This window comes from Eschrichtius robustus, chromosome 5 (assembly GCF_028021215.1).
Source record: "Eschrichtius robustus isolate mEscRob2 chromosome 5, mEscRob2.pri, whole genome shotgun sequence".
In the NCBI taxonomy this organism is placed as follows: Eukaryota; Metazoa; Chordata; class Mammalia; order Artiodactyla; family Eschrichtiidae; genus Eschrichtius; species Eschrichtius robustus.
In genome coordinates this window covers 122,382,690-122,393,913 of record NC_090828.1, presented here as the reverse complement: position 1 = coordinate 122,393,913, position 11,224 = coordinate 122,382,690, and the positions used below count along the sequence as shown (strand labels likewise).

General features: G+C 46.1%; 1 protein-coding gene across 1 annotated transcript in view; it reads right to left on the bottom strand.

Annotated features, from left to right (window-relative positions):
• Positions 1-3,711: 3,711 nt before the first annotated feature.
• The window catches only part of LCT (lactase), a 50,704-nt gene continuing 43,191 nt past the window's right edge, over positions 3,712-11,224 (bottom strand). The window contains exons 13-17 of the mRNA XM_068544000.1: positions 10,327-10,436; positions 7,656-7,790; positions 5,873-6,096; positions 4,762-4,986; positions 3,712-4,128 (exon numbers count right to left, since the gene is read on the bottom strand). Coding sequence (XP_068400101.1) covers positions 3,908-4,128; positions 4,762-4,986; positions 5,873-6,096; positions 7,656-7,790; positions 10,327-10,436 — 915 coding nt within the window. The 3' untranslated portion in view covers positions 3,712-3,907. The remainder of the gene's footprint in view (positions 4,129-4,761; positions 4,987-5,872; positions 6,097-7,655; positions 7,791-10,326; positions 10,437-11,224) is intronic.

Sequence of the window (11,224 nt, the reverse complement as noted above, 5' to 3'; positions counted from 1 at the left end):
TGATCTTATCTTTGCTCTAAGTTTTGTTATCCTAGCATCTTTTTGTTGCACAGGGCTCTGTGGAGGTCATGTGTCTCTGATACCCCCTCACCCCCCTGTACTGCCCTGGAACTATCCCAGGAAAGGAGGTGACCACCTTATCTTAAATATCACTGCAGGAAGAAATTTTCTGACACACACCGATGCTATGTTACTGTCTCTCCTAAGTCAGGGAGGCATCGCTTTGTTTGCATAATGTTACGGTCTTTGTTCCCATCGGACAAAACAACTGCTGGTCTACAACTAGTTCTCTGTCACCTTTATACTGAAGTTTTGCTCTCAGTAATGATAATCACTCTTCAAAGAACTGAAGTGCCTGTATTGTAGGACAAGAAGTAGGGAATTAAGATCTGCCTTTTTTGCTCATTTGGTTATTCTTAAGAATTTTAGGTTCTTAATCTGACTAACATGCTACTGTATGTTTATGGTGGTGGAGACACTAAGAATGTTTGAAAAAGGGAGTAAGTTTGACTGTTCCTCTTCTAACCTTTTGTGTTTAGATTGGAATAGAAGGACTCTGACTTTATTTTGTAATGGGAGGAAGAAATTTTCCCAGAGCAAACTTCGTTTTTCACCTATGAAGTAACAGTGACTTTAAAAAATGGTAATAGTGTTGGCAAGGAAACAGTGAGACCAGGTACGTTGTTGGTAGGGATGAAAACTGGGATAATCTTTCTGAAAAACATTGTCAGAAACCTTAAATATTTCATGCTCTTTGATCTAATAAGTTTTTTGAAGGAATGACCATAAATGCAGGCAAAATTTAGGTATAAACGTGTTAAGTTTTATTTATTTTACTTCAGAATTAGAAACCAACTAAATGCCTTCTGCAGAATTAACTTTTGCTGAGGAGAAATGGCACAATACTAATTCAACAATTCAGTTTAACATATTTATTGAGTACCTGTTATGCGTTCAGGGGAAAAAAGCAGGATACAGAGCTGTAAGTACAGTATGGTATGATCTCAGCTTTATAAACACATTTTATATAGAGGTAGTACTATGTGTTAACATAATGTAAAGAAAAAAGAAAACGCACCAAACGTTAATGGTGGTAAGAGTGGTTATATATAATTTTAGTTCTTTTTTGCATCCTTATATGTTTTCTCAATTTTCTGTAATGAAATTACTTCCATAATTTAAAAAGTGAGCTTGAAAAAGAAACATCTCCAGCAAGCATCCCATTTAAGTAAAGGTTTGTCGTCTTTAAAACCATAGCAATATGTGAATAAAAAACCAAATTTTTTTGGAATAAAAAACCAAATTTTTTGGAATAAAAAACCAAATTTTTTGGAATAAAAAACCAAATTTTTTTTTGAAAAAAAAATCAAATAGAGATTCTTAGAGAAACGTACATAAAAGAATGATTCACAGTCTTTGAGTAAGAGGATCCTTCCTCAATTTTAGATTTTAAAAAGTGTACGTGGTAAATTCAAAACCATATGGAACGCTATAAAATGACATCCTCCTCTTTGTATCCTATCCCCAGTTCTAGTCCCCAGAAGTTATACCTCTAGTAACAGTTTCTTTTGTAGTTTTCAGAAAAATTTTATGCCTACATAAGCAAATATGTAATCTTTATTTTTTAAATAAATGGGATCATATTATATATATACTACTCTGCATCTTGCTTTTTTACGTACACAGTCTTGAAGATCTTTCCCCATTCAACACATAGCTACCTCATTCTTATTAACGGCTGCAAAGCATTTCACTTGATAAACTTACCCATTCTCTGGTTGCGTTCATTGGTTATTACAGTTTTTGTGCTTGTGTCTGTTTTTCTGTTACAAACATTGCTACAGTGAACATCTTTGGGAAGGTGTCTTCTTAGCTGTGGAAATATACTTGAACGTCACTGAGTCAAAGGGTGTTTGCAGTTTGGATTATAAAAAATGCTGGGGAATTGCCTCCTGTAAAGGCTCTGTGAATTTACAGCAGCTAACAGGTAGGAGGATATTGATTTCCCCACATCCTTGGCAGCACTGTATTATACTTTTTCATCTTTGTCAGCATGATAAATGAAAAATTGTATGCATTTTATATGCATTGTGTTGATTATGAATGAAGGTGAGCATCTTTTAATATTATTGGTTATTTTGATTTATTTTCTGAGAACTGCCTGTGTTTTCTTTCATTTTGTGTTTATCATCTTTTTCTTATTGATTTATAACAATTTCACGTATATTAAGAAAGTTAGCCCTTTGTCTAGCATATGCTATAAATATCTTCTCCCTGTTCGCCTTTTGGTGAGTATGTTGATGGTAATTTCTTGGCACAATTTTTATGTGGTCCTGTATCAGCGTTTTTCTTTATGGCCTCTGGGTCTTAAGTCTTGATTATAAAATAACTTTTCCCATTTCAGAAAGTAATTTAAAAAAAAATTCCCCCATCTATTCTAGCATTCTCGTGGTTTCATTTTTTTACATTTACATCTTGTATCCGAGTAAGGGATGTGGCTCCCTTCCCCACGCCTGTGGCTAACATCCTCAAGAGCTAACCTGTGAGCCGCCTCCATTAATGGAGTGGTCCATCATCCACCTGCCCCCCGCCCCCGATTTGGCAGGCCGCCTCTGTCATGCACCCTGTTCCCACACGTGGCTGGTCCGTCTCAGCTCTCTTTTCCTTTGTTGATCTTTCTATTCTCTCTGTTTCAAAACTACTTTTTATAACTAGCTTTATAATATATTTTATATTCTTTTTCCCCCCAGATATTTATCCTGGATCTTTTCTCAAGTTTGTTTCATGTGAAACTTTATATTATTCTTTTTCATGTCCCGCCCCCCCCCCCCCACCCAAAAAAAAAGTTATATTGACTTTAGGTATAATTGACAGCTTATACGAATGTCTCTGATATCACTTTTAGAACCATCTTCACCCCATCTGATAAACTTTTTCTGTCTATTGGTAGGAGAAAAATGCTTGTGCCCCGCAATTCTGACTGTCAGGTTGGGGCCCACGGCAGTGGAACATTTTGATAGGAATTTTCTGTAGATGCAATTCAGGTAAGGAACGCTTACAAGAAGCAAAATTTCGAGTGTGATTGGCCTTTTAAAACCAGTTGAAAACTGCTCTATTTTTAAAAAAACATTCTCCCAGATATCTAGAAAGAATATATAGATTAAACAAGTTTGAGTGTTCCATACTGTGACTGTCTGATTAGCACATCCGAGGGGCTACTCAGCATATGTTTTGTGAATGAGCACACAAATGCAGCAGGTGTGTCTCCTCTGCCCTGTCTCCAAAATGTGCCTGCCAGGGACACTGAGATGTGGCCCTCTAGCCTCCAGAAGCTAACAACAGCAGAGGATTACTGTGGTGAAGCTATACAAGGGGACAGTCATAACTTCTGTGGAACCTGCCTTCTCAAGGAGAAGCACCCATAGAAGATAGATAGGACACAGTTAGTTAATAGCACCTTTTTTAGTTTCTGAGAAACACAAGGTAAGAGTCGGAGGGAGCTTGAAGAGAGAGGGCAGGAGATGACATTGCAGTTGATTTTTTATGAAAAGGATTGCTGTGGTTCTTACTAATGTTTTCACCTTTAAAATCTCTGAAAATTAAAACAGCCCAGTTCAGTGGCTCACAGAACCAGTAGACGCGTTCAGTATCTACTTATTTCCACAAGAGCCACTCGCAGGGTCATCTAATGCCCAAGTGAATTCCTGATCCTGGGGCAAGGTGGGGATATTTCCATTTTAATCAGGGACTTGAAATCCTTCAAGTTTAATTAGTATCTAATAGTGCAGAGACTTTTACAAACTCTGTTATGGGTAAAGTATAAGATCCTCAGTGGTCCGGGAGGTGGCAAAGGCTTCAAAGAAACTAGGCCTATTTTGCAGAACTGGAGGAGGTGGTAACTTGTAGGTCAGAATGAAGAACTATGGCTCAATTCCTGTTCGCCTGGTTGTGTTTGCTTTTGCTTGGAGCGCTTACAGTACTTGTAGGACAGAAACGCCACACCACAGACTCCAAGCAGCATTAGAGCAAAGAGTACATACAGTGCCGTCTGGGCCTCTGCTGTACCCAGCCTGAGCCCCAGGAACTGAACGTCCTCTTCTCTCATGGGGCTGGTGGTGGGCTCAGCATCTAGGAGAAGACAACAAAGGTAGTGTGTGCACCGGTACAGACAGAGTTATCAGATGTATGTTAACCTAGATTAAGCTCGAGCCAGATCCTTGCAATAGAGAAGCTGCAGGGTGAGCGCGTTGGCGGAGGTGACTGTACGAATCCTTTTCACTGAGTTATGAGCCTCTGAAGGAAGTCACGTAGTTTTAGTTTTTAAGCATCCCTCTCAGTGATTAGAGTATAATCTCTACTGGATAATTATCTCTTAATTTGTATAGTAATTTATACTTTTTCAGTCACTCAGCAAACATTGGCCACCTTAACATTGTGCCAGGCACTGTGTTTGATCCTTGCATCGGCCCAGCGTTCGCCTAGTTTCTTGCCTAAGGTTGCACGGCAAGTTAGTGGTAGGGCTGGGACAAGAATCTAGACCTGCTGTTCCCAGACCAGGGCCTAGTTTCTCGATGTAACTTTAACCCTAATTCCTTTGTTCCATCCTAAGAATGTCCGGAGCATTCAAAGTACAGAAATGTTGGTTGAATGAATGAAGGGTATGGAGAGGCAGAGAGGAGGGTAGTAAACTAGAAGAAAATAGAAACAGGCCCCCTTGCCCCTCACCCTCTGGCTTTTGTCCCTCCCAGAGTCACGTCTCACCTTGCTGCAGACAAGGGTGTGGCCCTGCAGCGGGGTCAGGGAAGCCGTTGCACCGGACTATGGAGGCGTAGAACTTGGCCGACGCTTTGGGGATCCTTGGCAGAGAAGTGTCAGTATAGTTCACGAAATGCACACCGAACTTCTCTGCGAAGCCTGTGGCCCACTCAAAGTTGTCCATCAGGGTCCAAACCGTGTATCCTCGAAGGTCCACCTTATCCTGCACAGCTGCCCAAAGACAGAGGCCCCGGCCTGAGCTTCCCTGGTCTTCCAAGACACCTTTCCACCAGGCCTACTGAGGCCGTGCCTGCCCGCAGCTCTCCTACACTCCCTGCGTGCAGGTCAAGGTGAGCTTTTTTCAGCTCTTTAAGAGAGCTGCCCACCCTTTGCGTGCAGGAATCGTTAGCTGGTCCTCCATGGGTGCTACTGCAGAGCCATCTGCATTTTCTAGAAAGGCTTAGCCCTGAATGGGAGTCAGGAACATGGGTAGACTAAATTAATCCTGCTGGGTCATCTATAATCCTCCTTGTCTTCACATGGTGGGGTTATTGGTCTTGGACAGAGCCTTAGAGTGTTAATGCTCTTCCCTATAGAAAAGTGGCCCTTGGAAAAGATTTTATCTGGAATAAGATTTTCTGATCGTTTCTTTTTGCTGCTGCATCACTCATTTTCTTTTACTCAGCATTACTTACCGTTTCCGTGTCATAGTCCCATCCCGAGTTGTTCTGCTGAGCTAAGGGCCTCAGACTTTTGCTTGGGAAACGAAAGATCATACAGACAACCCCTCCAGCCCATTCCACCTGGCCCCTGCCCAGACTGTCCTCAGGAGGGCACTGCTGTTCAGGGACATTGACACCAGAGGATCAAGCAGAGCGAATGACAGGCCAAGAACTCGGGTCTAGCTGTATCAGGCAGCGGGGTTTGCTTGCTGAGCTTAAATCTAGGAAGGAAGAATCTCAGTGTGCAGCCCCAAAGGCTTAAACCCAAAGGGCGCTAGAAGCCTCATCTTTCTCATCTGGGGCTTGTGGATGCAGTACTGCCCTGACTGCAGACGTTAGCATATGTTTCCAGCAGTGAAAGGTGCACGTGGAAGAAGGGCGGGGGCCTGGCATACCTTTGAGCGCCTCGTTGATGTAACTGCGGAGGTAGTAGATCCTAGCAGTGTCGTTGAGGTCTGATTCTTCCCGCTGGGACACTCCATTTTCTGTTACGTAGATCGGGGGGTTGTTGTACTCCTCCTTTAACCAGTTCAGGATCCTCCTGAAGCCGAAAGGTGTCATCTTCAGCCAGAAGGAGCCAGAGTCTGGCCAAGAGCGATCTGTGATGGAGGCAACTCCCCTACGAGTTCAAACGCTAAGGGTTAGGTCTCGATTTGTAAATCCCAAGAGGCCCTCTGCACAAAACGTAAAACAGGATTTACACTAGAAAAAAACCTAGATTTTTGTCTAGACTTGAGAGTCTTAGCTACACCTAGAAGAGTCAAATGGCCTCAGATTCTCTTTTCACTAGTTGTAGTGGCATCAGTCAGTGCTGGTGTAACTTTGGACGGGCCACCTAAGCTCTCTGTTCTGCTTTCTACCTGTACCGAGGAATGGTCTTACTCATGGATCTAACCCCCCATGGCTCTGTTAACAGGCCACACCTCACACTAGATGTGAAAGGGCTCTGAGTTTCCCATACCGTAATCTCCCATGGGATGCGAGTGCTATGTCTTCAGAGAAGAGGCTCCCTTGAGTCACCTACGTCTGGTTGACGCCACCCGCAGGCCACAGGCACAGCCACAGGCACCAGTATTTGGGCCCCCATTCGTGTGATGATGGGGTAGATATGCTGGGACCTGCCTCAAGTGCCCAAGACCCTTCCTCTCTCTCCAGCGATGGGCAAGGAGAGGGCGTCAGGTTGTGCCAGAGGGAGCTCTGCGGGGCGGGGCGGGGGGGGGGGGGGGTGGGGCGCACAGAAGCTCATGCATTTCATTATGAGGAACAGCCATTTAGATATTTCTTAACGTCCAAATCCTTCAGGAAAAAAAACTGTTGCGTTTTATCAGGAGCTGGATTTATTGTTCACCTGAACTGCAGGTGGGGCATTTCATAAGCTTGAGCACAGGTGCCTGGGGAGACAGTCCCAGGACCCATGAGGCAGCAAGAGTCAAGTGGGTGCATGAATGGGGACCAGCAGGGAGGCCTCTCAGCCCTGCTCAGCAAGCCTGACTCTGGTGGTTGCAGGATGTAGTGGGGATGTCAGCGCTTGTTTCCAAAGAAAGAACCCGGACAGAGTCGCAGCTACTGATGGGGAAAGATGCTTGTCAGAAAAGGGACAAAACAGTGTGCACACATAATAATCCTGGTTTTCTTGTAATAAACGTTTCTGTATAACTATATACTATATAAACTATATAATATAAATATATATAGAGAGAGAGGTAGTACACCCATACACACACACATATACTTCTGAAATGACACTCAAGAATTTCCTATTCTTGCTTTCCAGTGTTTCTACTGTGAACATATATTATTTGTAATACAGAAATAATAGTTTAACCTTTACCCTCAAAAGGAAAAAAGAAGCTTGTTATTTTGACTGAAATAACATCTGGTAAGTGAAACAAATCTGATGAAAAAAGAAAACAAAGAAAAAAAAATTTTTTTTTAATGTTTTTAAAAACTCTAAGCCTGTCTGCTCTAAATGGAAAGCATCTTGGAAACCCTAGCCTGAATTAACTATCCGACTGATAGAGGTTCTTTTAGGTATCTCAGGAGATGGGGCTCATCTTGCAAAAACCCCAGGATACACAGCATCAGGAGGCAGTTTCAGAGGCTGTACAGGCCTCTAAGTGAGAGAAGAGGGGCACTTTGCTGTCTTTTCCAAAGATTGTTCCAGGCACCCTTCCTTACCTGTCTGCATCGAAGGAAGAGATCCAAGAGGCATAGTTGAAATCGTAGGCCAGGACAGTGGTGTAGTGATTGAACCCAAAAAAGTCATAGGTGCCGTTGATCCTCCTCTTCTCACTCTCTGTGAACTCAGGGAGCCTGGACGGAAAGGGCCGTTAAGGACGTGGGGTTTGGGAAGAGAATGTGCTGTGGGGTGTTGGGTGGAGGGCTCTAAACTCAGGTACCTGGAGGTGAGTGACTATGGGCAGCTGGCCGGGAGCGAGGGGAGACCCTCCCAGCTGCTGCTGAAAGCGCCTGAGCCTCCTCCTACCAGACCACAGACCTCGCCTCCCTCTGTCGTTGCAAGACCCTCTCTCTTCCTGTTGGAAGTTTTTTACTGTGGTTTGTTTAGGCGTGCTACTTTTCTCCAAAGTTTATCCTCATTAGTAGGGGAAATACTTTTACAAATTGAATTGATTGAACTTTTGAGATTTGGACTTTTCTGCTCACATGATTTCACTGCACTTTTTAAAACATTATTAATTAGTTTATTTTTGACTGTGTTGGGTCTTCGTTAATGCAAGCGGGCTTTCTCTGGTTGCGGTCAGCGGGGGCTACTCTTCGTTGTGGTGCGTGGGCTTCTCATTGCAGTGGCTTCTCTTGTTGCGGAGCACGGGCTCTGGGCACGCGGGCTTCAGTAGTTGTGGCTCACGGGCTCTAGAGCGCGGGCTTCGGTAGTTGTGGCACACGGGCTTAGTTGCTCTGCGGCATGTGGGATCTTCCCGGACCAGGGCTCGAACTCGTGTCCCCTGCATTGGCAGGTGGATTCTTAACAACTGCACCACCAGGGAAGCCTGCACTTTCTTTTTAAACCTCTGGTGGAACATTTTCCTTGTATTCTTTTTTTTTTAATTGAAGTATAGTTGATGTACAGTGTAGTGCCAATTTCTGCCATACAGCAAAGTGACTCAGTTATACACATGTAGACATTCTTTCCATGTATTCTTAGTGAGACTTTTCTGTACTATTCGATCAACATGCACTTGTGTGCAACACTTAGAGGTTCGTCTCAGCCAAATCCTGACTACATGCTGCAGGTTCAGGGTTGCCTAGAGAATGCCCTGCTTAGGTGCCTGACACCTCACCTTGACCTTTCTGCTACCATTAACCTGAGGAAGAACCTTCCCTCCCTGGGGTTTCTGAAATACTGGGGCAAAACTCAGTCCCCGCGCCCACGCTTTTACTTCCCCGCTCAGGAGCCAGCAGGGGCTCCTCAAGTCCCGTGGCATCAAGGCTGAGCCCCTGTGCTCGGCCTCCAGGCCCGCCACCATGTGGTCTCGGCCCTCCCACCGCTACTGGGCCAAGTCTCCCGAATTCCAACTGCAGGTGTCCCACTCATTCAGACCTCTAGGCCGGTGCTCACAGCCCTCCCCATTGGATGGAAGGGCCTCTGCTCTCCCAAACGCTGTTCCTTGTCAAGGCCCAGGCTCAGCTGATGTCCTGTCTTGTCCATGAAGTCTCCTGGGTCTACCCAGCCTGCCCTGATCTCATCTGAGTTTTCCTTGCATGAAGAAATTGGGGAATAGAATTCCTTGGATTGATCTTCCCAGCCAGTGTGTCAGCACTTGAGGAACCATATTTGGAACCCCCTCTTTGTGTGGACCCTGCCGGGCCTGGCCCTGGCCTGGGTACACAGTAGGTGCTCAGCAAGGTTGTGTTAATGGACTGGAGCACTCGCTTATTTGTTGGAGACCAGGGTTGACGGATCAGACCTTTTGGCTCAGCAGGACCTGCCCTAACCAGGCCAGCACAGGCGTGCATTGTAAGGGCCGGGATGGATTATTTCATCCTCACAGGTGGGCTGCATAAGACTCAAAGGCTGTGTTAGGAATGCCTGACTTTTGAATTCTTTTACCCTCTCCCCCTCTTCTTATGGTCACATGAGCTACCTTGGAGCTTGTGGGTGTGTTCCCAGAAGGCCAGGGCACTGCGTCCCCTTCCCCACACCACACCTCTAATCCCCAGCTGGATGACTCTTAAACTGAGCATGGGCCCTGCAGTCAAGACAGCCTGCTCTCAAATCCCAGCTCCATCACTGAACAGCTGGGCGATCTTGCCATAATCTTTGTGCTTCAGCTTACTCATCTTTAAATAGGAGTGAAAGTGCCGACAGAAGATGGATACGTGTTAGCTGTTGCTGATGTTGCTGTTACTTCCTTGACGGAAGTAGGACTGCCTCGGTGCAAACCACTGCCACCCACTGGCCAAAGGACAAAAAGCACTCTGCTAAGAGTCACCCATTGCTACTCACATTCACTCCTAAGGTGATGAGCTTAGGATAGGATGAGCTGGGGAATTTTGTCCTTGGAGTGAGGTGGTGGGTCGCTAAGAAGTAGGTGCCCTGGGGACGGATTTCCTGGCTATTCTGAAGAATAATAACAGGCAACTGCCTTTTGTCTCAACTGCCTGTCACAGCCATGTCAGGTCCTGGGCTAAGCGCTTCACCTAACACACGTGTAATCTTCCCGGCAAGCAAGGAAGCGCAGATAGACACGCCTGAGACATGCCTCTCTGACCCCAACAGCCATGCTCTCATCCCTGTGCCGTCCCCCCCCCCCCCCGGAGCCTCAGTTGGGCACCACAGAGCAGACTTCCTCCCAGCTCTCATGGCTGAGAGCGTGGCGCCAGGACCTACCGAGACTTGTTGAGGCCTGCTGCCAAGCTCCTGTCACGAACCCGTGTCTTCATCACCTCGGGGTAATCCCCATTCTTGAAAATCGGATGTGCGAACCAGCCTCCCATGAACTGCGGGTGGGGTTAGGGGGAGACAGTCAGTGTCGGCATTAGCAGGCGGGCCCACAGGAGACCGCAGCTCCCTGCTCAGGCGTCGCTGACCCCAGGGCCCTTTCTCCCCGACCCAGTCTGAAGCGTGCCTCTCTTCTGCGGCTGTTCCCATATTGCAGCTCAAATGCCCACAGGTCTTGTCACCCCACTGGGAGCTCACTGTGGGCAGAGCGATGTTCTCACCCACTGTAGCTTGAGGGATGTGAACTGATTTGAGCATGGGCCCTGGACTTGACAGATGCGGCTGGCTGCCCTTAGGAGGGTCCTGCAGAAGAGGGGGAGAGACCCCAAGCCTCCAGGCCCTGATTCCCTCTCCCACCACAGAGCAGGTCCTTCCCCGACCTCATGCCTAAGGACCCACCAGAACCTTCTGGGAGGAACCAGGTGTAAGGCTGGTTGCCCAGGCTAAGGATGATTCTTCATGGGCTTTGGACTCGCAAAGTGAGGAACTTTTCAGTCTGTTTCCTTGAATGAGGTCCAGGCCATCCTTACCCTTAGGGGGTGTACATGGCAACCAAGTGCTATGACGCTGTGGGTCCTGAGAGGCTTCTTCTATCTTGACATGGTCCCCTCACCTGCTGGCTACTCCCTGAAACGGGGGGTGAGGACAGCCTTCCATTCCCGGTCAGAGATGAGGCTTGGAACACACTCGGTCTGGTAAAAGAAGCTTCAGTTCACTCTGAGGTGAGAAATTGTTTCCGTGGAAGCTGATTTTATTAGGGGACGTGCGTATCATAGTCCTGAGCTGC